The sequence below is a fragment of the Zygosaccharomyces rouxii genome (genome assembly GCF_000026365.1).
Source record: "Zygosaccharomyces rouxii strain CBS732 chromosome B complete sequence".
Taxonomy (NCBI): Eukaryota; Fungi; Ascomycota; class Saccharomycetes; order Saccharomycetales; family Saccharomycetaceae; genus Zygosaccharomyces; species Zygosaccharomyces rouxii.
Window position 1 is genome coordinate 387,746 of NC_012991.1, and position 24,186 is coordinate 411,931.

Below are 24,186 nucleotides of genomic sequence, written 5' to 3' on the forward strand. Positions count from 1 at the left end.
TGTAATGACGAATGAAAGTTAAGAACAAAAAAAAAAAAAAAGGAAAAACGAAGAGAAAGAAAAGAGATTGTAGTTAGACATATTCTATTAAATTCTTCTAGGAATCTTAACCAATAGCATTCATGTAAATTTTACCACTTTTTTTTCTATTTTCTATTTTTTCTGTTATTATTCATTTGAATCGTGTTTACCACATATGATAAGTGTTGAGTTAAACGGTGCTTATTTCTCAAAAAGCATATTAAATAAAATGTCCAAAAAGTCCATTACCATCCATGCTCAAAAAGCATAGAGATGGATTCACCATTATGGACTCTTCTGATTGCTTCCGCAAAAATTCTTGATACGTCCATAACGTCAACTTTATCTTTACCCAAATATGCAACAGTTTCATGCTGGGGAACTGTATTAGAGACAATTAATTTATCAATAGCACTTTGACGGATTCTTGAAAGGGCATCACCTGAAAAAATACCATGTGTTATTAATGCATAAACTTTTGATGCACCTTGATCCTTTAGAAGTTTTGCTGCACGAGTAATGGTGTAAGAGGTATCGACCAAATCATCAACAATAATGCAAACTTTGTTTCTAACGTCACCAACTAGCATAGTTGTTTGCACATATTTGGAAGCTGAATTAGATGGATGCATGTCCGCAGAATGCAGATGGGATACTAGTGGCTTGGGATTTGTGGAAAAAGTGCCTCCTGAAGATAGAGTAGCACCTGGTGGGCCTTTTAGTAATTGTGACCTTCTTTCCTTATGAATTAGGGCAAATGATAATTTTAATGCATCTGCAATAGAGGTAGCTCTTTTGGCACCACCTGCATCGGGGGAAACAATCACAGCTTCTTTGTAATTGGGGATACCAAATTGGATATGCTTTTGAGCCAGTGGTTTACAGTATAAGTTATCCACCGATATATCGAAGAATCCTTGGAACTGAGGATCGTGTAAATCCATGGTGATTACATGGTCAGCACCAGCGGTAGTCAAAAGATTAGCAATCAGAGTACCCGCTTGAGCCACCCATAGTTTATAACCTGCATTTTGAGCGTTAAACAATTCGCCTGCGTCTGCCTTTGTAGAACCTGCGTCCTTACCATCTGCGATTACTGGAATACGTGAAAATGAGACGGATTTCTTAATACCATCAGAATTCGAGGTAGAGTTAGAAGAAGACGATGACGGTTTGGAATCCTCAGATCTTCCACCATCAGATCGTATCGAACTTTCAGGACCTTCGAATGGACTCTCAGCACCTGGTTTCCTAGTAGTCAGCCCGGTAGACAAAGACTTATTAAATTCATCAGAACGTTCTTCACTAGTTCTTGAAATTAATGGCGCACCCTTGTTAGTGTAGGGTATATCAGGTTGTCTTGAATAACAGAAATAGGGCATCACTGCAGTGACACGAGATGCACTAGCGGTCTTGCAAGCACTGATTAAAATCAACAGTTCCATAAAAGTGTCATTTACATGGCCACATCCACTCTGAATCACATAAACATCTTTTTCACGTACAGATTCACGAACACTAACACTAGTCTCACCATTAGAAAATTTACCCATTTGTACTTTAGAGCTGTGGATCGCTAGGTTATCACAAATCATCTTGACCAATTCTGGGTGGGAATCCCCACCGAATATAACTATTTCACCCATCCTTTGGGACCTTTTTGACCTTATTTCTTGTAGGTGATGAGCTTTAAGTGCATGTTCTATGTTCAAAATTTTTCAGCATCCTAAATATCAATTCCTAAGGGTCTCGAAAACGGTTTACAGCGAAGAACAACAAGGTTAAAGCTGGAATATTTAACTCAAGGCTAGTTTCCAAGGCATCAGAAGGTATTTAACCGTTAACGAGCGGTCCAAGATTTGATATAAGCGGAAGACCCGAGTTCAATTGAGCTTCTGAACGATGATTAATGCGATCTTCATATATTCTACTCGTGGAGAACTAATAGTGTCTAAACTGTTCAATAATTCCTTGAAGAGGTCTATAAGTGATATCTTTAGAATCCAGGTGATTAACAATCTAGATGTAAGGTCTCCGATCTTGACCCTAGGCTCTACAACATTCCATCACATTAGATCAAACGGTAGCGACAGTCTTTGGATAGTGACAGTAAGCAGAACTAATGCTAATAGTGGAGCCATTTGGGAATTTCTTTACAAATTTAATGCAATTTTAGATGCCTATGATCTAACCAAGGAGGAGAAGTTGAAAGAAGACTTTATGATATGTTATGAAATTTTGGACGTTGTAATAGGAGCCGGTGGTATACCGATGGATACGGAATTAGGATCTATTGCCTCTAAAATCTCAGTTAAACCACCTAAGAGTGGGGGTACTTCAAGCGAACCAAAATCATCGACTGTAGCTAATTTCCCAGGTTCCAATTTGAGTACTTCAAATTTGTCTATGCCCAAATTTTTGACACGAAATAATAGATCAATGTCCCAAGATTTGGGTACCAATTATCCATCCAATTTTCCCTGGAGACCTAACGGTATCAAATACAAAAAGAATGAAGTGTTTCTCTACGTCAATGAAAAGATCAATATCTTGGTTTCCAGAGACGGATCTATCTTAAAGGCGTATGTGGATGGTACAATTGACATGACTACACACTTGAGTGGGACCCCCATCTGTCAATTCGGACTTAATGATTCACCAAGTGTAGAATTTGGCGATTCACTTTGGTTAGATACACAAGAATTTCACAATAAGAAAGCTGTACCCAAAGCGGCCGCTGGTAGTGTTATGCTGGAAGATTGCAAGTTTCATCAATGCGTTTCACTCGATAAATTCAATAAGGAAAGAATCATTAAGTTTGTCCCCCCAGATGGAAACATGGAGCTTATGAAATACTGCGTTCGTGATAATTTGAATTTACCATTTAAGATCACACCCGTTGTTACCCCATGTGGATCGACCGTGGAATACAGGATCACACTGAAATCTTTGTTCCCCAACAAATTATCAGCTAAGGATGTTGCACTTCATATACCAGTACCACCAGGTACTGTAGATTGTAAGATTAATATATCCAATGGTAAATGCAAATTCGAATCGGAAGAGAATGCTATGGTCTGGAGGTTTAACAAGTACCATGGACTCACAGAAAATACGCTCAGCGCAGTTACAGTGCCTACAAGTGATACTACTCAATTGACACTGCAACAGTGGCCAAGGCCACCAATGTCCTTAGGTTTTGAAATCATGATGTTCAGTAATTCAGGATTAGTTGTGCGTTATTTCAGGGTATCGGATAAGGACGAGAAGTACCGTGTGGTTAAATGGATTAAATACATCTCGAAGTCAGGATCATATGAAGTGAGATACTGAACTGATTGGAATCGATTACAGCCTATCACGTGTCGAGGGCTTTCATTAGGTTTACGGTATATATGGGCGATGACGGAACTTTGCACTTAGATATAAACTCTCTTATACATGAACTTCACATATCGCCAGGTTTTAAAGTCGAGATGCATTCAATGATGTTGAGACCAGGCATTGGATTAGGGTTCATTCCTCGTGAGAACCCGTTCCTTCTAGCCAAAGGTCTCACTTCACTGCGACCTGCAGTCCCCGTAGTCATGACAAGAAAACTATGCCATTTAACAAGATCACCATCCCCAATAGTTCCTCCAAGATACACAAGGCTCAATACTATTAGATTCAATAAGTTGTCACCCAGCATTTTCTCAAGAAATTTTCATTTTACCAGTGTTAGGAGAAGTGGCAGATACCCCTTTGGAAACCGACCCCCCTTAAGAGTGTTTAAAATATCGCCCTTAGTGATATTCCTTGCTAGTATTGGTGCGTTGACCGTATTTTTCCTAATACTACCATTTATGTTGACTTTCTTCCTGCCATTGTTCGTTGTAGGTATCAGCGTCTATCAGTTTCGCAAGTGGAAGAATAATACTTTGTTTGATCAATTACTCAATGGGTTGAAAAAAAGTGAAATGAGATTGAACTCTCAGACTTTGAATGCCATGTATGTGAAATCTATTAGTAAATTTTTTGATGCTGCTCAAAATCCCAACGCTGGTGTATTTGAGGAAATCTTCAAAGGTGTTGATGCAAAGATGAAAAGAGATGGTATCTGGCCTAATGCAAATAACGTATCAGAGGCAGATAGACTATTATCCTTTGTACAGAGTCGTGTCATGGAAGCGATTAAGAGTGATGAGCAAGGCATTAGAACCTATTTCTTGGGAGATGACGTCTCAAATTGGATTAAGGAAGGCTATGATTTTGAACTAGGCTCTAGCGATTGTAGGTCCTTTGTTCGTGGTTTCAAAAACGAAATTATATTCTGGATAGTTTACCCCATATATTTGAAATCGTCAACTCATCCAAAAAGGCATTTAGCAGACGTCTCGGTAGCTGTTCTTCAAGGTCATCATGCTGAAAGAAACAACTACGATTTTTTCCTAGTGCAAACGAATCTAATCAGACAAAATGCTAAGTGTAATATGGCTATATCAGTGAAATCTACAAGTAGCATTTTGCCCAAACAATTTGTCATTATTGATGGAGGCGAGTCAGGGGATTTCTGGACCAAGTACGATGTCCATGAGAACTCTGATGGCCACACAGAATACACCATCAGAAATACTGACTGAGATCTAACTATTCTATTTATTATAATGTATATACGTCCAAGTAGTCATATCATGTGACAACCCTTTCTCATTATTATGGAGTCTGACTGAGAAATCAGTGCCAGTTAGTACTTCATCAACACTTGTACAGACTATCAGGTATATATTGCTCTGAGGATGCCTACGGATCCTGACGAATCATTTGCCAATTGGTTAGCCTCTAGAAGGATTGTTGCAAGGCAACATAAGCCTTATTTGTGTTTTGATAGTCGGGTTTTGGCTGCTAGAGGGTCTGCTGTACTAGGAGGTAAATTTAAAGTTAAACACTATTTATATGATCAGCAATTGAATAAGGGAGAATTCTCGAATAGAGCTATTGAAAGTATTGAAGAACATCTATACGAATTAGAAAAGTATTCACTTGTAAAAGATGAAGGGCGTGAATTTGTCAATAATATTAAGGAAGGATGTGATAAATTTGAACCCATATGGTCGGATGCGCTTTATCTGAATCCTGCAGAAAGACTAATACCACCAAATCAAAAATTATTAGCGGATATTTACCTACCAGAGGCTGAACGTGCATTTGCGAATCCCTTTGCCCACCAATCTTTGTCATTTAAGAACAACCTGGCATGCATTTACGGTAAATGGCTCTTTATGGCATATCAAGATACTATAGAGATTCATAATTTAGACTGTTTGTTCTTAGAGAAACTCCAATGGAAGGAAATGTCATTTTCTATTCATTTAAAATACTGTAAGAACTCTGCTAAATTTGCAGCCGATAGAGAAATGCAGAAGGAAAATATCGAGTATTTATTCAGTGAAAATAACTTCCATGTAAACCACATGAAAGTCTCAAGGTTTTTCGGTAACGATGTCTTATGCCTCTGTTTGGATGGTGGTATAGTTCTAGTTTATGAGATGAGCACTGTTTTTACCGCGATTGGAGAATCTATGAAGAAGAAGGACTTACAATACAGGAAACATGTTAATGTTATTCCGTTGCTGCTCCTTAGGATCCCTGACAGTTGCTGGAGTGTGGATATTTCGGATGAAGGTCCCATCACTTTTTTAGCCGCCGGGCACAATGGTCCTGGTGTCACAGTGTTCGCATTTGATAAAACTCGTCATTCTTTACATCCTGCAGATTCATATGAAATATCCTCCTTCCACAATGTACCAAATTTGAGTTTTATCCCAGGATCTCGCGATAAAAATGGGTTTGTCACACTAGCATTTTGTTCGATCTATGGAAATGTAACCACAGTTCAACTGCGATTGGACCCATCTTCTAAAACTATACGGGGGAGGATTATGGATTCACAATTCTTTGCAGCATTCTGCTGGACTGTGATACCCTTGAAAAAACGAGATTTTCTGAAAGTACCAAAATTCGAATTCCTCAATTTAAATTATCAAACCAGTTTCAAGAGGTCAATTCTTTATTCTGTGACTCAAGATAGTCTGATCTTGGAATGCCATCCTCCAAGTGTTTATTGTTCAGGTGAGTTGGGCATTGGTGCTCTCACTACACAAATACCAGTGCCTGTAGTTCCTTTAGGGTGGGGTTGTCAAAATGGAATTACCAATTCGAATCTTCAACTAAGGTTCACATCGTTTGATAAGAGGGGAGTCGTCACAAGGGCACATCTAAATCCAGATGATGCAGAAAGCGTTGTACCAGGTTATGGCCCGCTGTTCAGAGTTACGAGACATTCAGAACCGAATTTGGAAGAGAGAGTTATCAAAGATTTACCAGAGGATAACTATAGACACTTTTACATGTTTGGAGAGCATGGAACCTTGAAGAATGAACATCTTAATGACGATGCATTTAAAAGGTACGAAAATCTAGTATTTAAAAATGCCAGTTCTCATGAGAACGAAAGTTCTAACGGTATTAATTATCGTGTATGGTCCGATTTGGATGATGATAAAGAAGTTCAGGAACCATTTGATCCTCATTCTCTCAGGGAGATGGGTAAACGTACTCACTTAGACAAGAAAGTTACGGTTTATTGCCCATTGCCTTTGGCAGGATACAATCGGATGTATTTCCCAGATATTTGTGAATATACGCTAACGCAGGCGTTTGCTGACCCAATGGACCGTCCGGTAGAAGATACACCCCCAGATTCAGGGGAAGGAGATTCTCCACATCATGATCATCTTTTCCCTGTTGATGGGTTGTTGGCAGCTGGTCATCTCGAAGGTCAACCAAAGTGGGCTCTTCATAACCACACTAGGAAAGTCCGTCATCTTTTGAGCATGGTGGAATCGGACTCTACTGGTTCACCATTTGGATATCGACTATCTGAACTCGATGAGGATTTTCTCTTCGTCACATCGGCGCACCACATCTATCTAGTTAAGGCCCATCCACTAATAGTCACATCCTTCACTAAGGATAGAATCTTCCCCGTCAGTAAGATTTCCCTTTGTTCACGTCACGAATTTCTGATGGCACTAGATAGAATTAACTTCGTGTGTCACATCAAGGAACTCAACTGCTTAGTGGTGGCTTCACAGGTAGGTCTTTTGTCTCTATTAAGATTAACGGAATACAATGGTATTTACTCCTTCCGACAAGAATACATCCTGGGTTGGAACCCACAGTCTCCTGGAGACCCAGATCCTCAATGTATTCTCACCTATACAACCCCTGATGGCTCGGGAAATAGCTGCAGGTACTGCGGTATAGATGACGTGGTTCTGCCCTTCTATAATATCGTTGGACTTGACTATAGTTATGTGCCCGAGGATAAACTAAACTGCAGAGGCCCCTACGCAGTTCTTTACGTGCTTTCGGGAACCTCCCTACGCAGAGTCAAAATATACCCAAGCTCTGGTACAAATTAGCATATTATTATTGGCTCCGTTAGCCGCCAACGATCGGTATTATGGTTTTTCACCAGTCACGTGAAAGATGCCATTTTGTGTAAGGAAAGAGGAACATTAGGAAAAAAAAAAAACGGTTAAAGTAAACAAACCTGCTCACTTAACCGTTGAAAGAATAAAAAAGACCTTAGAAGAGGACTGTTAAGACCTCGTTGATAATTGCTGGTAGTGTTTCTTATAGTACATTATAGTACCTGGAAGGAAAAGAGCAAACATCTTTTCCAATTTCAGCTTTCCTACTTGACATTTATGAAGAGGTCGTCTTTACAGTAGTATGCTACCAAGATACAATTCACTCCCTGGAAGTGAACAAAGGCAGCCTCCGCGTAATAAAGGTACATGGAAGTACAGTCTATTCCCCGAGCACGATCAAAAGAAGGTCTCAACCAAAACAATTTTCACAGATGATTCAGATGATGAGAAGATAAGCATTCCACCAAAATTGAGTAATTTTGGATCAGCTTTATTATCAGAAAAGGAAAAGGAAAATATTAATGAAAATGATCTTTTCGAAATGTTACCTAAAGATAGTGTAAAGCCAAGTTCTTTGAACAATGAACCATATTACAACAGTGTTAACCATACTCCAGGAAATACATATGCATCGATACATTCCGGCGATCCTTCACAATCTACACTCTTTGCACAATACAGGAGCCACCAGCAACCAAGTATGACGACTATGAACTCTACTGATGTACAAGATAAAGATGGCAACGATTTTGAAAACAGTTTCCAGAAGATCAAGAGTATGCAGCAATCAATGAGAGAAGAATTGACATCGAGGCACGCAGAAAGAAGAAGTAGAAGATTTTTGAATAGTAGTAGAAAAGAGTTTTTAGGCCCAGCTAAAAGAGCATCTGCAATCTTTCCAGAGGCTCTTGATCGCAGATTTTCGGGTACTACAAATAGCAACGGTACCAATGATAACAATAATAGCACCGATGGGCTCTTACAGCTTAACCGAGAAGAATCACCAGAAGAGAAATTGTCACTATCATCACAGGTAGATCTTGGTGATTTAAATCCCGTCCAGTATTTGAAAAAACACGATTTACCTACAAGCGAACTGCCGAGAATTTCAAGACTTTATTTTGAAAAGCAGAAACCAAGGAAGATGGAATTAGCAAGATTGAAACAAGAGATTCTACGTGAGAGTCGGACTAGCAGTAGTGGTAACAATGGAAGCGGTGTTCAGCATATTCCAATAAGGCGAGAAAATTCTCTTTCAGCGGCTACGCAACCACGAAGAAAATTATCAGACACATCTTCCAGGAATATTTTCCAGAGGGGCTTTTCATCACCAGTGGCACGTTCAGTCGATTCACAGAGAAATATTTTGTCTGATAAATCGTCCTTGAAACACAATGAGTATGATTCTTATCCACATAGTAATACCCTTTTGTATTCACATCGGAAAAGAGAAGCTCTTGCTAACATCGATGTAAACAGGAATAATAATGACCAAATTTACGAACCAGAACTTAAACGGTATAAATATTTTGACGAACATCATAATAATAACAGAAATAATGACTATGAACCAGAATCTAAGCGCTACGACCTTTTTGAGGATCACCGTAATGGTAATAATAATAAAGACGAAAAACCAATTTCCTTGGAACGATTGCCATCAGAGGCTCCCCCAGTTGCAATACCGATTCACCCTTCAGTGATTCAAGAAAACGAATTTCATCACAGAGAGGCACCAAAACCACCAGTAGTGAAAAAGGTGGAAATTGTAGAACCTGAAAAGAGAACAGATAGTAAGGGAAAGAGTAGTAATGGTGAGGCATTAACGAGAAGGAACGCAACCACTGTAAATGATGTGGAATATGAAAAGATAGAACTATTAGGAAGAGGTGGATCCTCCAAAGTTTACAAAGTGAAGGACAATAATAATAAGCTTTATGCTTTGAAAAGAGTTGTGTTTGACGAATTTGATGATTCTAGTGTAAATGGATTTAAAGGTGAGATAGAACTACTTAATAAACTTAAGGACAAGACAAGAGTAGTAAAGCTATTTGATTATGAAATGGAACATGGTGTCCTTTATTTGATAATGGAATGTGGTGATCATGACCTTTCCCAAATCCTAAATCAGAGGGCTGGTATGCCCCTAGATATCGAATTTGTGCGATATCATGCAAGAGAGATGTTAAAATGTGTTAAAGTGGTTCATGATGCTGGTATAGTTCACTCAGATTTGAAGCCTGCTAACTTTGTGTTTGTCAAGGGTATCTTAAAGATCATTGATTTTGGTATTGCCAATGCAGTACCAGACCATACGGTAAATATCTATCGTGAAACACAAATTGGTACACCAAATTATATGGCACCTGAGGCGCTGGTCGCAATGAATTATACGGGACAAAATGACGGAGACAAATACAAACAACAAAATCGATGGAAAGTTGGGAAACCTTCTGATGTCTGGTCTTGCGGTTGTATTATTTATCAAATGATTTATGGTAGACCACCTTATGGCGGGTTCCAAGGTCAAAACAGATTATTAGCCATCATGAATCCTGAGGTGAAGATCATTTTTTCTGAAAAAACGGCTAATGATGAAGCTGTTCCCCGTTCCATATTGGACACTATGAAAGCTTGTTTGTTAAGGAACCCAGATAAAAGATTGACAGTTGATGAAGTTCTTGATAGCCCTTTCTTAAAACCTGTGATGGTCACTCCTTTCTTTATTCGCGATCTGATTAAAAACGCTGTCAGATACGGGGCAGATCAAAAGGAAGTATCCAAAGAGAAAGTGGAAGAGCTCGCTGATGATGTACTAGGTAAATTAGCAGACATCAGACTGTAACTGCATTTACATGTTGTTTTGTTCCTAACAGAAAAATAACCCATGACTGGGTTTACAAGACGAAGTTCAGATTTTAATGCCTTTTTGTCAAGATTTCTTTAATAGTATTTTTTTGTACATAATATCTCAAGCTCATTTTATTCATATTTTTAATCTTTTTATCGTTTATTTTGATTGATAAAAGTTTGATAACCGACTACTCTATCTAGGTCCAAACTTAGCCATTGCAGCTGGACCACTTTCATGCCATTCCTCTTTTGTCAACCACATGTGATCCTTCTCAGCCATGATACTTGCCAAGACAGCACCACCGATAAAGACCATATGCTTTCTTCTAGGTGGATCTTCAATTTTAACTTTAAATTTATCCAATCTAGCGGCATCTCCACGCAAAATTCTTGTGTACCATAGTTGTTTCAATTCCTTTTCCAATCTTGAAGGCAGACCTGGATACATACTAGAACCACCAGAAAGCACAATTGCTCTGTAAAGACTGCTCCTAATGTCCACATCTGCAGATTGTATTGTGTTAAATAATAGTTCACCGATACCAGGTTGTTCCACGTCCACCAAATCCGGTTGAAATAGACATTCTGGAGCTTCAAATCTTTCTTGACCCACTTTAATAACTCTACCATCAGGTAATTCATAATTTTCCACCAAAACAGTTGTTTCTCTAGCCAGTTTGGTATCTAGATTTAAATCATAAGACACATAAGATAATTTTTCCTTTATTTGACGAACAGTCTCAAAATCTGCACTTCTGTTAAATGCATAACCACGGCGGGAAAGCAAATCAATCAGATGTCTAGTGACATCTCTACCTGCTACATCTAGTCTTCTTGTTAAATGGTTTAGAACCACAGACTCGTAAACTGGAACGATGTGTGTGACACCATCACCAGAATCCACAACCACACCGGAAGACAGACCTTGAGCGTACAACGCTAAGACAGCTTGAATTGCCACATAAACGCCGCCAAAATCATACTTTTCAAACATTACTTCACACATCAATTCTCTATTCTTCAATGGATTCATGGGTGGTTCAGTAAGTAAAATCTTCCCACCAGAAGTTGATGGGAATTTCATCTGGTTGTAAAAGGCGTAATCCCAAAGATGTTCCATATCCTGCCAATTTCTAATGATACCATTTTCCATGGGGTAAGATATTTGTAAATATGAACGTACATCGCTTGCTTCTTCACCAATCATAATATCCTTCAAAGGAGTTGAAATGCTACCACGTTCCTCAGCTCTTAGAATAGGTCTACCAACAATAGAGGGGAACGTGTAATCTGGGAAATTCTCCCCAGCACGTCCAATTTTGACGAAACCAGTACCTTGGTCGAGGACTACAATTTATCAAACGTTAGTATATTAGATCTAATTGAATCTATCCCCTCAAGGACGGTTAAAAGGGGAGGAACAAATGCATATTGACATACCAATTGGACTATGTGGATCCATCTGCAATTAACTAAATGGCTCAATATTGACCCTAAGGAGCGCTTAAAGCTTCAATTCTGCCTAAATCTTTGACTATTTAACTGTTCATTCTATAACTTTACATTTAGAGAAGTTGGGCCCCTTTTCAAAATAGCGGTGTCATTTCGTTGTTAGTGACAACAATCATAATCACGTGACACGTACTAGAAATTATCATATATCTATTTTAGCCGCCGAAAGGTCGTAATACAGATTTCTTAGAAAAAAAAAAAAAAAAAAAAAAAAAAAAAAAAGAAAGGAAGGAAAATAGTAAGAGCCGGCAATCAAAAACCTTCAGCATTTAATTTATAGTACATCCACTTTTATGTGGTTCGTAATATATCACAAGGTGCTCCATATTAAAATCGCTTCTTGAGGATTCTGGATCCTATGGACTATACTAGACCTTGTTTCTTCAACTCTTCGTAAACTTGCTGTGTCATAACATTCCCTTCTTCATCCTCTACCTCAATATCACGAGAACTCGTAGTATTGTTGCCAGATATACGTTTCCACAAATTCTGGGCTTCCTCAATACTTGTAATAGATCTAAATGCATCTGAAGCTTCAATACCCAAACATTTTAGATGGAATAAGTGTGTTGGTTCAGTAAAGTGTCTTTCAAACATGCGACGACCTCTGTAAGTTTGATTACCACAAATTTCACACGAGTAAGTAACATCCAACCCTTGTAATTTATAAAGCCATAGAGGAATAGGTAATCCATCTAACCCAAGAGGGAGTTCTATACCACCATTCATCTTTTTTTCTGATGGGGTATCCACCGAATCTTCTTTTTCTTCAATTTCTTTTTCATCAGGAGCATAATCTGGTCCCTCGTATATTCTAGCTAGCCTGGACATTTCCTCCATTCTCTCCTCTGTGGTGAAAGCCATCTTACGCTCCACAAAACCTCTGGTGCGTTCCAACTGTCCTTGTAAAATCTTTAAATATCGATGAAGCTTGTATTCAGCCTGCAGTTTGGTGAATCTTTTATCTCGATTGTTTCTGTGATGCTTACCAGTTAAATGACTTTGGAAAACCGTCGGAGTCTTGAACCATTTCCCGCACGCTACACAGTACAGCCCATGATTAGATTTATATATTGGCATCCTCAAGTATTCTTCAAAATCTGATTCCATCCTCTGGGATAAAATGGTGGAATTAACCAATACGTAAACTTTGGCGAAAAATTGTTCCACATATTGAAATAATTCTATTAAAAACTGTCCATACCTTTCATTTTTTCTATCCATAGGTGGTGACAACAAATATTCAGAAGGATCAAGAAATTTTTGTAAAACATCAAAGAACTGTAAGTATGAGCAATCTGCTCTTTTAATCACATTTAACCACTGACTATGAAATTTTTCCAGGTCCAGGAGATCACCATATTGCTCATCTCTCGTAAATATCTGATTCAAATCTAGATCTCTTGCGCTTTCAGAAAGAATAGTCGACTTGGAGAAAGTGGCGGAAAACATCTCATGATTGACAATATTTTCGTTGATATCTAGTGCCAGTCCCTCTTGATCTTCATATTTAGAATTTATTTGATCCACTGCTTCTCTGAATTTATCAAAATTAATTTCTTCGTCTCTATAGTCCTCCACATCAACGGTCCCATTTACACCACTTAATTCTTTCTGTTTATCAAGAGCTTGTGAAAGGAACAGATTAATCTCATGTTGTTGAGTAACTAACTGCTTTCGACTTCTCTTAGTTCTTTTACTCTTGTAGATCCTATTGACTGCCATTGCAGTAGTTGAAGGCAGTTCGATGCCGCCATCTATTAGCACTTGTTTGGTAATATTACTGTAGTACAATTCAGGATTTCTCCCAAATCTTTGAGATATAGCATCTTCAATAATCTCCAAGCCCTCTAATAACTGTCTTCGTGTCTCTAAAGTCGTCATTATCTCATTTGGTTTCTTATTGAAAGTGTACCTCAGTTTTCAACATGTCTTCAGATTAATCGCTTCTAAATATCGAGCTACAATACCAAATAGAAAGGAAGAAAAGATCATGGTATAAAAACCACTAAGGGAATTTTGCAACGATTTCCGACCAACCCAATGGAATTCTACGTATTTAATTTTGCGTTTGAATGCTATTTAATCTAATCAAGTATTATACATCTTCCACAGACATTTAACGTTAACGTTTCTTGCCTACACGAGCGTTCTTGGCTCTCCTCTTGTCCTTTACGACTCTCTGCTTTCTTATTTGGTCCGCAGATCTTAGTTCGTTTGTCATACCAGGAGCATTGTTGTGACCTTTGACGTGAATACCCTTCTCCAGAGCCTTGGCAACCTTTGTCTTTTGCTTGCCGTAATCGTCTCTGTACTTATCTGGTACCTTAGGAGCCTTGACCTGTTTGTGCATGAAGCGACGATTATTAGAAGATGGATTGCCCCTAGTAGGATCTTGTAATAAGTTAGTTGCCATGCTAGACTCCCTAGAACCAACTTTAGGCATCTTCAACTTCCTCTTCTTTGACCATTCATCAAACTTACCAGATCTGTAAGATGCAGGAATCTTTTGACCACTTTCACTGGTAATATATCTCACGTTATCAGCACCTTGAGGATTGACATATTTCTTCTTCTTCTTATCCCATTTAACAGTAGCAGTTTGTTTATGAACTTGGATCTTGTCGTCATCATTCAAGTCGTAGGAGGCTTGAGCTGCGTCGGTGGTAAACCCACTAGAAATATTCAACTGGCTATCTTGAACACTCTGAGCTGGTGCATAATGGCTCATAAAGAAGTTTGAATCCTTGAATGACTTCGATTTCTGTTTCTGTTTCTTACCTTCTGTTTCCTGATCTTCTAACACTTGATCAGCATCTTCAAATTCTTCAAGCACTGCATCAGGAACAGAGTATCCAACTTCTCCTTTATATTTGTCCAAAACTTCATCTTCAAGGGAATGTGTGAGACCTGCCAATTTTTCCTTCTCCATTAATTCTTGACGTTGTTTTGCCCTTAGTTGAACAGGCTCCAATTGTTGTCTTCTTTTCTTCATCAGAACAGACATTTTATCATCAGGATTTCTAGCGAATTCAAATACGGTCTCTTTGTTCCTTCTATCCTGTAGCTTAGCCAAAAACTTATTCTTTTCTGCTTCCATATTTTTACCAAATAGTATATTCTGCTCATCCCATCCTGATATGATCATCTGTTTAGCTCTCTTCATCGATTCTGCTGATGCTGGTTGGCGTGTTCTCATGTACATGATTTCTGCCTTAATCGAAACACCTCTAGTCGATCCTAAATCGTAGTTGGAATCCATTAAATTCTTGTAAAGATCACCCATGCTTTCCAATTCGATTCTAGGACAAGATCCCAATACCATCCTATCAGTGTAGGAAACTTTAGGGGGTTGGAAACGAAATTCATCATTACCTTCATTCACCCATTTCTCCTTCAAAAGATTGCAAGTAGCTTCATACATGGGTGCCAAAAGAATTTTTTTACCCAAAAACAACTCTAAATCTAACAAGTAAGGCAACTCAGATTCTGATACAATAGAATAAGCCCAACCTCTGTTACCAGCTCTTGCAGTTCTACCCACACGGTGAACAAAAATTTTAGAAGAACTAGGCATGGTAAAATTAATCACATTTGCCAACATGGGGATATCAACACCTCTTGCCGCAACATCCGTAACCACCAGAATTGATGTTAAACCAGCTCTAAAATTGTAAAGTTGACGTCTACGAGCATGTTGATCCAAAGTACCGTAGATATAAGAAACCAAATATCCACAAGCTTTCAAAAGTTGAGAAATGTACTCGACGTGATGCCTCGTAGGAACAAAGACAATAGTGGCCTTTTCTGATGGCAATTCATTCGCGGAAGGTAACTTAGGTCTTTTGGCCTTATTCTTTTTACCCTTTTTTCTTCTATCCTTTTTCCCATTTTCAGCATCAGAATCTTCACTATCAGACAGTGCTTTGTTACCTTCACCTAATATCATTTTTTGTTCTTCTGTTGCTAACGGTATCTTTATCACTTCTTGTAACAAGTAGAATAAATTGGCTTCCCTTTCATCATGCTTAGTGGAAACGAAAAGCATTTCTAAATTCTCAGATATTTTACTTTCAGCATCTAGACGTACAAGAACTGGATTAGTTAATCCAGCCTTGGCAAAATCCACCAATGTATTAGGTAAAGTAGCAGAGAAAAGCAAAGTTTGACGCTTTTCAGGTAATGATGCTAATAATTCGTTCAGTTGTTCTGCAAAACCCATTTCAAATAATCTATCGGCTTCATCAAATACTGCGTATTCTACACTTTTCAAATTTAAGTTCATTTCCACTTTCAAATGCAGGAATCTACCAGGTGTTGCGACAACAACATCTGGATTAGACATCATCATCCCAAACTGATCTTCAAGAGAATCACCACCAGTCAAAAGCACACTTCGTAGATCTGAGCCCTTGGAAAATTCTTTGAAAACTTTATATGTCTGCATTGCAATTTCTCTGGATGGTGATAGGATAACCGCACGGGCACCAATCTTACTGGAATGTGCTTTCAATTTTTCAATCATAGGTAAAACGAATGCTGCGGTTTTACCAGAACCAGTACGTGCCATACCAACGATATCTCTGTTCTGTAAAATCAATGGAATAGTTTTACGTTGAATTGGTGTGGGTTGACGGAAACCTTTCTTGTTAATGTTATTCAAAATAAATTTGGAAAAACCAAAACTGGGGAAACTTCCTTTCTTATGCTTCTTACTTTCACTATTATTAGTGGTAAAGTATTCACTAATATCGTCAGCATCACCGTCTTCTTTCTTCTTCTTAGCATCAGCATCTTCCTCATTATCAGATAGTTCCAATATGGGGAAATCGTGCTTATCACTCTTTTTAACAGGCTCCTTCTTCTTTTTGCCCGCCTCTTTTTCTTTATCATCATCACTGTAATCTATCACATCTTGATAATTCTCTTCAGAGTCTTCGTCAGATCCATCTTCACCTTCACTCTCACTAGACGTTAGCGCAATGTTACCAGCTATGTCAAATCCCTCTTCTCCTTCACTGTTGGATTCTTCATCCTCCAATTTTCGTTTCAATGTAGAACCCATGTCTTAGAATCGATTTCAAACAAGTAAAGACAGCTAAAAGGCTCTTTATCCTATCTTTTATCAGATTTCTAGTGGTAAGTAGCTCAAAGGTCATCGCGATGAGCATCAAATTTTTTTTTTCACCTACGCTTAATCTTAAAAAAAAAAAAAGAAAGTCCCATAATAGCTGTACCCAATGCGATGAGCTATACAATGATTAAAATTTAGAGAGCTAAAGGCTCGAATCGAGATGCTTTCCAGATTTGCCCAAACCGTTGGGAAAAGAGCTATCAAAGGATATAAACCTCAAAAGTTGCCGAATCGAAATGACAACGTAATCATAGCGATGTCTTCTGGTGTTGACTCTTCAGTTTCAGCAGCTCTATTTGCTGAACAGTACCCAAATGCTCGAGGAATTTATATCCAAAGCTGGGGAAAATCACAGTCGCTAACAGATCCGCAGCTGGAACCTTGCTACGAGAGAGATTGGAAGGACGTGGGCCGAGTAGCTGAACATTTAGGTATACCGGTAGATAAGGTTAATTTTGAAAAGGAATACTGGCTGGATGTATTTGAACCCATGTTAGAATCGTACAACAAAGGCTGGACACCCAACCCAGACATTGGTTGTAACAGGTTTGTGAAATTCGGTAAACTAAGAGAATATCTTGATCAACAGTACGGCGCTAACAACTATTGGTTAGTAACAGGCCATTATGCAAGGGTGCTGTCCTCGAGTTATAACGACCAACCACACCTACTGAGAAGTTTTTACCCAGCTAAGGATCAAAGTTACTACTTGTCACAGGTAGATACCGACATCTTGGGACAATTAATCTTCCCCACAGGCCATTTGACTAAACCGGAGGTGAGAGAATTAGCAGTAGCTGCAGGGTTAACTACAACCTCTCAGAAACCTGATTCACAAGGGATATGCTTCGTAAACAATTCTCAAAGTGGGAAATTTAAGCACTTTCTGGAGCACTATCTTCCGAATTCTCCAGGTAACATCGTAACTATCGAAGAAGACGGTAATAAGAGAGTTTGGGGCCGACATCCTGGTCTGTGGTCACATACGATAGGACAAAAAGTGGGACTATCCATGCCACAAGGTGACCCCAGATACGCAGGTTCCTGGTACATCAGTGACAAATTACAAGATTCCAACGAACTCGTCATCGTTAGAGGCAGAGATAATCCTGCACTTTATCAGGATACTGTGACAATCACAAACACTTTTTCATTGGATCTCAATTTTCGGCGCTTGATGAAGGAAGCCATTGAGCAAGGCAAGCTTTTCATACAGTATCGTTCTTTGCAAGACCCGATCGCCGTAAAGGATTGCCATTTTGACCAAGATGAAACGGTGCTTAAGCTAGGGAGTGCGCAGAGAGCCATGGCTCCTGGTCAGTATTGCTGCCTCTATTTGCAAAATCGGGTATTGGGATCAGGCACTATTAGTCGTGTAGGAACGTAATTCCACGTGATGGGGGGGAGGGGGGTTCATCGTTCGAAGGGTACTTTTAAAGCTTGTATATATACGGTTCTTGAAGTTGAACATCTCACTATTTAGAGTAAAGAAAATTCCATTGTTTATCAGTAATGGCATTCGAAAGAGAATTGTTTGTAGCTACTCAAGCTGTCCGTAAGGCTTCACTTTTGACCAAGAGAATTCAGGCTCAAGTTATCTCGAACAGAGATTCTACCACTATAACTAAGAGTGATAGTTCTCCAGTGACACTAGGTGACTATGCAGCTCAAACCATCATCATCCATGCCATTAAAAGCAATTTCCCAGATGACAAGGTGGTTGGTGAAGAGTCTGCTGAAGGTTTAAGTGATGGATTTGTATCTGAAATATTAAATCAGGTTCGTGAGAACGATGAAATCTTCAACAAGAATTATCCTTCCAAGACTAATTTAGATCTCAAAGAAACTCCACTTCAATCATTGCAGGAGGTGAAGGACACAATTGATCTCGGTAATTACGAAGGCGGACCTAAAGGTAGATTCTGGTGTCTAGATCCAATTGATGGTACCAAGGGGTTTTTGAGAGGCGAACAATTTGCAGTATGTCTTGCCCTAGTGATAGATGGGGTGACCCAAGTTGGTGTCATTGGGTGCCCTAATCTATCTTTGAGTGCATTTGGTGGTGATGACTTATTAGGCTATGAACCATTTGGATACCTGTTCCAAGCGGTTCGTGGTCAAGGTGCTTCCTTCGCCTCCGCTGCCATTGATAACGACTGGAAGAAGATCCATGTACGCTCCATCGATTCCTCAGAAGAAATGGTTTCTTTGGAAGGTGTCGAGAAGGGCCATTCATCTCACGATGAACAATCACAGATAAAGCAATTTTTACACATTACTCGCTCATTACATTTGGATTCCCAAGTCAAGTACTGCATGCTAGCATTAGGATTGGGCGATTTATACCTACGTCTGCCACTCAGTTTGACTTACCAGGAAAAGATTTGGGATCACGCAGCTGGTAACGTACTGGTGCAAGAAGCAGGTGGAATCCACACAGATGCTATGGAAAACGTACCTCTAAATTTTGCCAGCGGCAGAACTCTTCTAACCAAAGGTGTTATTGCATCTAGTGGTCCCCCAGGAATTCACGATAGGGTTGTCGGTGCTTCTAACAAGATCATTAGCTCAAGATTGGTATAAGGCAACTCGGTCTCGAGCTGTAGCCCGAGGAGATACAGATTGCTGATTACGATTGCCAGTAGCGTTTCTCCTACATTTAGACAATCCACCAATATCCATAATACAATGTAGTATAAGTATGGTTATAATGCAGTATATAGCGTATTCACCCGTTCACGTGCTTCTTTTCTTCTTATCCTTTGCCCCTAAGGAAACTTTTCAACAAATGGGAACGCAACTTCATTCAAAGCAGTAATAACCGACAAACAATCCGAAGTGTAAACATATAAGAGCTTTTTGAACCTCTGAGAGGTTATTAAAGGTGCTGTTAAATATCCTATCAAACACAAGACTGATACGGGGCTCTTTCGTTCAATTACTTTTCCCTCGTCGTTACCGATTTCCCTTCTGTTACTAAACTTGCATACGGTATAACGCACGTAAAACTTTTTCCCATAACAAAGGAAACAGCTAATTGAATGTGATTATACGTAAACTATATCCAAGGAATAGGTGTTGGAAACGATGTCTAATTTGGTAAAAGAACTGTCTCACACTACAAGACCACCTCTACCGACGAATAATCCTCATGATTTACCGCTACCGCACCAATTACTTCACCATAACACTACGGCTGCCAACCAAGTCCTAGGTTTACCAGGGATGTTCTCCACATTCAACGCCGGTCAGTTAAAAAGGTTGAGAACTGTTGCAATTACTTCATCTGCATTGTCACTAGCCTTTGGTGTCGTGGCGGTTTTCTGTCTTATTAATATTGACAAAAGGCGTAAAGTCTTTAGACATGACCTTCTGTTTTTCCTGATCGTTTGTGGGTTTATCAAAGCTTTGGTTCTTATGATCTATCCGATGGTGATTTTAATCAGAGACAGTGTCTATTTTAATCCATACTTTTTTAACATTTTGGGGTGGTTTACGGCATACACGGTGGAAGGTTCAGATTTAGCTATCTTCTTCTTTGCAGTCCATTTTGGGCTGCTGATCTTTAGACCTTCCAGGAAATGGCGAAACAGAAGAACAGGGAATTTAGAAGGAGGCCTCTATAGGATGAGAGCTCTGATATGGCCATTAACTGGTTCAATACCGCTTTTGTTAGCTAGTCTAGCGTTCGTGGATTTTACAATTATTGATGAAAAGAAATTACTAGAGGAAACTACATTGGTGTTGTATAATCAAAGATATGAATCCAAAAATTATGCAAGAATTGGTGGCTATAAGCCATACAGCGCATGGTGTTACTTGCCTCCATATCCCTTGTGGTACAAACTAGTTTTGAGTTGGGGACCCCGGTACTTTTTGATTATATTCATTTTAACTCTTTATGCTGCCATCTACGCATTTGTGGTGAAGGAAAGCAGAAAGATCAAGAGAGAATTGGGCGATTTTAGACGGAACAATGATGGAGATGAAGATAGAGGAAGAAAAAAATCTGTGAAAAGCAGAAGCCTTCGATTCTCGCGGTTTTTCACTAAGCCAATTGCTGCTTTGATGAGAGCCATTAAAAGCTTTTGTATCTCCACAGATGACATAAGCGAACAGGAAAGAGATGTCTCAGGAGCAGGTACTCAAGAACATGGCATGTTCCTTTCCTTTTTCAACGGTATGAATGAAGCAAATGGTCGAGGGGGTCACGACCACAACAAACATACCGGCAACAACGATGGTTATCATAATGACAATAATAATACTAATACTAATAATCATAATTATAACCAGAATAATATTATCGGTGCTGGATTGGGTAATGATAGTGGGCGGGTTACGCGACAAATGATGGGAAACCCACACCAACTCCATATCGATTCAGTTATTCAAGAGGGCTGTGAAAATTTAGACGAAGAAGAAGGCAACAGTCAAGTCTCTGAAGATTTATTTGGAGCACTATCAAATCCAAGCGGGTTGCACAACGAGAACGAAGCTCCCCCTTCTCCAGAGGAAGATGATCACCGATTAAAGCCTAGTAATTCAAAAATGGGCGTATCACCAATTCACAGTATATTTAGACCATTAGGTGGTAAAAAAAATCATCCTGAAAAATCCAATGCGCATACAGATCAGAAGAAAGAAAGGGTAAATGATGTGCAGGCAGATTTCCAGAGACACACTTATGCCGAAATGAAAAGACGTAGATTACAGATTCAGAGAAACGTTAAGTTGATTTTCGTCTATCCGTTTTCGTATATCGCCATTTGGATTTTCCCCTTAGTGGTTGATATCACACAATACAGGTATGAAATAACACACGGCCCTATAGTTTGGCTAGCATATATTGCCACCATCGTACAGCCGCTAAACTGTTTTGTGGATACGATTGTCTTCCTGTTTAGAGAACGTCCATGGAAATATTCTTGGCGTGAAGTGGAAACAAAGGAACTTATGGATGCCTATATGCTTAAGGGGGAACTAAATGAAAGTGATATTGCGGAATTATGCTCCAGTGAATTAGGTAGAAGAGGCTGGTACTTTCGTGGGAGACTTGAGAGGAAAGATTGTTGGAGGCATCAACCAGCAAGATGGAAACGTATCGCTTGGTATCTTTACCGTTTCTTTAAAGGAACTTTCAAAAAAGATTACGATTTTAAAGATAACTGCAATGACGAAAACTATTGGAATCAGTATTACTCTGCCAATACAAAATCCCGTAGCGGAACCACACAAAAACACCCATCATTGCAAAAGGAGAGACAATTTTCGTTCCCATCTGATTCCACAACGTTGAGTGATGCTGCTGCTCAGCATAACAACGTTAATAAACGCTTGTCGGTACCCAATGAATCTGAATATACAAAAGTGCCATTATTCTGGAAAGCCATTCATTTTCTCCCCATGTTGAGAGCTATTGATTTGGACGAAGTGAATCGACAAATTCGTTTGAAATCTAAAGATGACGATTTTGTTATCCCCGGATTACAAGCTGTACTAGGTGCAAGTCATGATAATGATAATAAAAATAACATTGATACTCGCCGGGCGAGTGTCGCTGATGGTGGTACAGGCATTTTCAAACCAGGTTACTCACTCTCGGCTACCAGAAGTGAGGATATTGGCGGATTACCCACTAGATGGGAGCCATCTGCAGAAAACCCCCATATTAACACTAATGCTAGTGCTACCGATGGCGAAGGTCGTAGTAGAAATGGAACAAGTGTTCCCACTGCTGTAAATATGGACTTCAGCGACGTGGTGGGAGAAGGCCCTCACGGTCCTGCATCGAAGAAACTATCATTGGCAACTGTCACACAAGATGATGCTATTGATATGCTGGCATTTTTAAAAGGTCCTACAACATAGAGGATATGAATCCCAGTAATTTCTAATAATTCTATGAAGGTTTGTAGTTATAACATTTTCGATATTTATTACTCCGTACTACATAAGCATACCGCGAAGTAAATCGCAAAGGGGCATAATGATTATAAGCTAGACTCCATTTAGCTGGATATACAAGCTATCACCAAAGGAGCTCAATGGACATATTATATCATAGGCGCTCACACATGTCAAGTCGGAACTGGAAAATATCATTAACTACTTTCAACTGTGGTAAGGCGTTGCCGTTTGATCAACCTCAATTAGTTTCGAGAATTCTTGAAGAACTGTTACCCAATACCATAGCTGATGATATTTACGTTATTGGATTGCAAGAATTCGTCCCCATCTGGCAAGGATCATTTGCAAGTGTGGTAGAACCACTTTTACAATCGCTGTCTGATCGAATAATGGAAAATCTGAATCAACAATCTGGTAAAGAATATAGCCTTGTCGGATTTTGCAATACTGGTGCCATTGGTCTTTTAGTAGTTGCTGACAAGAATCTAGTCAAGAATCAAGTTGTTACCTGTAACTACAGATGTGGATATTTTTGGTCCAGTTTGAAAGGTGCTGTTTCGTTATGCTGTTCTCTTTCGAGAGAAGGTGATGAACCAGAAACCTTCACCTTTATATGTAGCCATTTAGCTGCTAATAAGGGTGAGTCCTACAAGCAGCAACGCATTGAAGATTACAAGGCGATTATGGCCACTTGTCAAGAGCAATTCCGTTTGACAGCTTTCAAACAGGGCCACATTTTCTTTATGGGTGACTTAAACTTTAGATTGGAAGGTGACCAAGATTTAGAGCTCGATTATACTGATCCAGATATGATTAAACAACTCTCCAAGACCAGAGATGAGTTAAACATTTGTAAGGAAAAAGGTCTGATCTTCCAAGATTTCCAAGAAGCTAATATTGAATTCCCGCCAACGTACAAGTACATTACAAACCAAGCAGATGAGCTCAATAATAAAAGGGAACCTGCCTGGTGTGATAGAATTCTGTTCAAGAAATACCCACAAGAAGATCACAAGGTGGATGCCTACGTTTCCATCCGACGCTCGGAGACTTTACAGTTTTCAGATCATCAACCAGTCCATCTAGCCATTCAGGTCCCGCGGTTATCTGCAGCATCCACGATGAATTCACCGAGAAGCCTGCCCTTGACCCAGGGAACCCTGACGGGTGATGTTGCAGATAAAGTGATAGGTTACGGCGGTTGGGCAGTAACCAAGAGATTGCACTTTGTTGTAATACTACTAATAGTGATGTACCTATTTTCAAAATCATTTTGAT

General features: G+C 39.3%; 12 protein-coding genes across 12 annotated transcripts; 8 read left to right on the plus strand and 4 right to left on the minus strand.

Moving 5' to 3' along the window:
* Positions 1-266: 266 nt before the first annotated feature.
* Positions 267-1,667, minus strand: PRS5 (ribose phosphate diphosphokinase subunit PRS5; the record flags this gene model as incomplete). Its single annotated transcript, XM_002495115.1, has 1 exon — positions 267-1,667. The coding sequence occupies one exon, from the start codon at positions 1,665-1,667 to the stop codon at positions 267-269; it is 1,401 nt and encodes a 466-aa protein (XP_002495160.1).
* A 256-nt stretch (positions 1,668-1,923) lies between these two features.
* On the plus strand, positions 1,924-3,354 carry APM4 (Apm4p; the record flags this gene model as incomplete). The annotated part of the gene is made up of 1 exon (XM_002495116.1): positions 1,924-3,354. One exon carries the CDS (start codon positions 1,924-1,926, stop codon positions 3,352-3,354), a length of 1,431 nt encoding a protein of 476 aa, XP_002495161.1.
* Positions 3,355-3,416: 62 nt separating this feature from the next.
* On the plus strand, positions 3,417-4,643 carry MRX9 (Mrx9p; the record flags this gene model as incomplete). The annotated part of the gene is made up of 1 exon (XM_002495117.1): positions 3,417-4,643. The coding sequence occupies one exon, from the start codon at positions 3,417-3,419 to the stop codon at positions 4,641-4,643; it is 1,227 nt and encodes a 408-aa protein (XP_002495162.1).
* A 156-nt stretch (positions 4,644-4,799) lies between these two features.
* Positions 4,800-7,487, plus strand: CRT10 (Crt10p; the record flags this gene model as incomplete). Its single annotated transcript, XM_002495118.1, has 1 exon — positions 4,800-7,487. One exon carries the CDS (start codon positions 4,800-4,802, stop codon positions 7,485-7,487), a length of 2,688 nt encoding a protein of 895 aa, XP_002495163.1.
* A 313-nt stretch (positions 7,488-7,800) lies between these two features.
* MPS1 (serine/threonine/tyrosine protein kinase MPS1) lies at positions 7,801-10,344 on the plus strand (the record flags this gene model as incomplete). Its single annotated transcript, XM_002495119.1, has 1 exon — positions 7,801-10,344. One exon carries the CDS (start codon positions 7,801-7,803, stop codon positions 10,342-10,344), a length of 2,544 nt encoding a protein of 847 aa, XP_002495164.1.
* Positions 10,345-10,545: 201 nt separating this feature from the next.
* Positions 10,546-11,814, minus strand: ARP2 (actin-related protein 2; the record flags this gene model as incomplete). Its single annotated transcript, XM_002495120.1, has 2 exons — positions 10,546-11,699; positions 11,793-11,814. The coding sequence occupies 2 exons, from the start codon at positions 11,812-11,814 to the stop codon at positions 10,546-10,548; spliced, it is 1,176 nt and encodes a 391-aa protein (XP_002495165.1).
* A 413-nt stretch (positions 11,815-12,227) lies between these two features.
* PRP9 (SF3a splicing factor complex subunit PRP9) lies at positions 12,228-13,748 on the minus strand (the record flags this gene model as incomplete). The annotated part of the gene is made up of 1 exon (XM_002495121.1): positions 12,228-13,748. One exon carries the CDS (start codon positions 13,746-13,748, stop codon positions 12,228-12,230), a length of 1,521 nt encoding a protein of 506 aa, XP_002495166.1.
* A 241-nt stretch (positions 13,749-13,989) lies between these two features.
* On the minus strand, positions 13,990-16,929 carry DBP10 (ATP-dependent RNA helicase DBP10; the record flags this gene model as incomplete). Its single annotated transcript, XM_002495122.1, has 1 exon — positions 13,990-16,929. The coding sequence occupies one exon, from the start codon at positions 16,927-16,929 to the stop codon at positions 13,990-13,992; it is 2,940 nt and encodes a 979-aa protein (XP_002495167.1).
* Positions 16,930-17,158: 229 nt separating this feature from the next.
* On the plus strand, positions 17,159-18,385 carry SLM3 (tRNA-5-taurinomethyluridine 2-sulfurtransferase; the record flags this gene model as incomplete). The annotated part of the gene is made up of 1 exon (XM_002495123.1): positions 17,159-18,385. The coding sequence occupies one exon, from the start codon at positions 17,159-17,161 to the stop codon at positions 18,383-18,385; it is 1,227 nt and encodes a 408-aa protein (XP_002495168.1).
* A 125-nt stretch (positions 18,386-18,510) lies between these two features.
* Positions 18,511-19,581, plus strand: MET22 (3'(2'),5'-bisphosphate nucleotidase; the record flags this gene model as incomplete). Its single annotated transcript, XM_002495124.1, has 1 exon — positions 18,511-19,581. The coding sequence occupies one exon, from the start codon at positions 18,511-18,513 to the stop codon at positions 19,579-19,581; it is 1,071 nt and encodes a 356-aa protein (XP_002495169.1).
* Positions 19,582-20,085: 504 nt separating this feature from the next.
* On the plus strand, positions 20,086-22,869 carry GPR1 (Gpr1p; the record flags this gene model as incomplete). Its single annotated transcript, XM_002495125.1, has 1 exon — positions 20,086-22,869. One exon carries the CDS (start codon positions 20,086-20,088, stop codon positions 22,867-22,869), a length of 2,784 nt encoding a protein of 927 aa, XP_002495170.1.
* A 176-nt stretch (positions 22,870-23,045) lies between these two features.
* INP54 (phosphoinositide 5-phosphatase INP54) lies at positions 23,046-24,185 on the plus strand (the record flags this gene model as incomplete). Its single annotated transcript, XM_002495126.1, has 1 exon — positions 23,046-24,185. One exon carries the CDS (start codon positions 23,046-23,048, stop codon positions 24,183-24,185), a length of 1,140 nt encoding a protein of 379 aa, XP_002495171.1.
* Position 24,186: the final 1 nt, after the last annotated feature.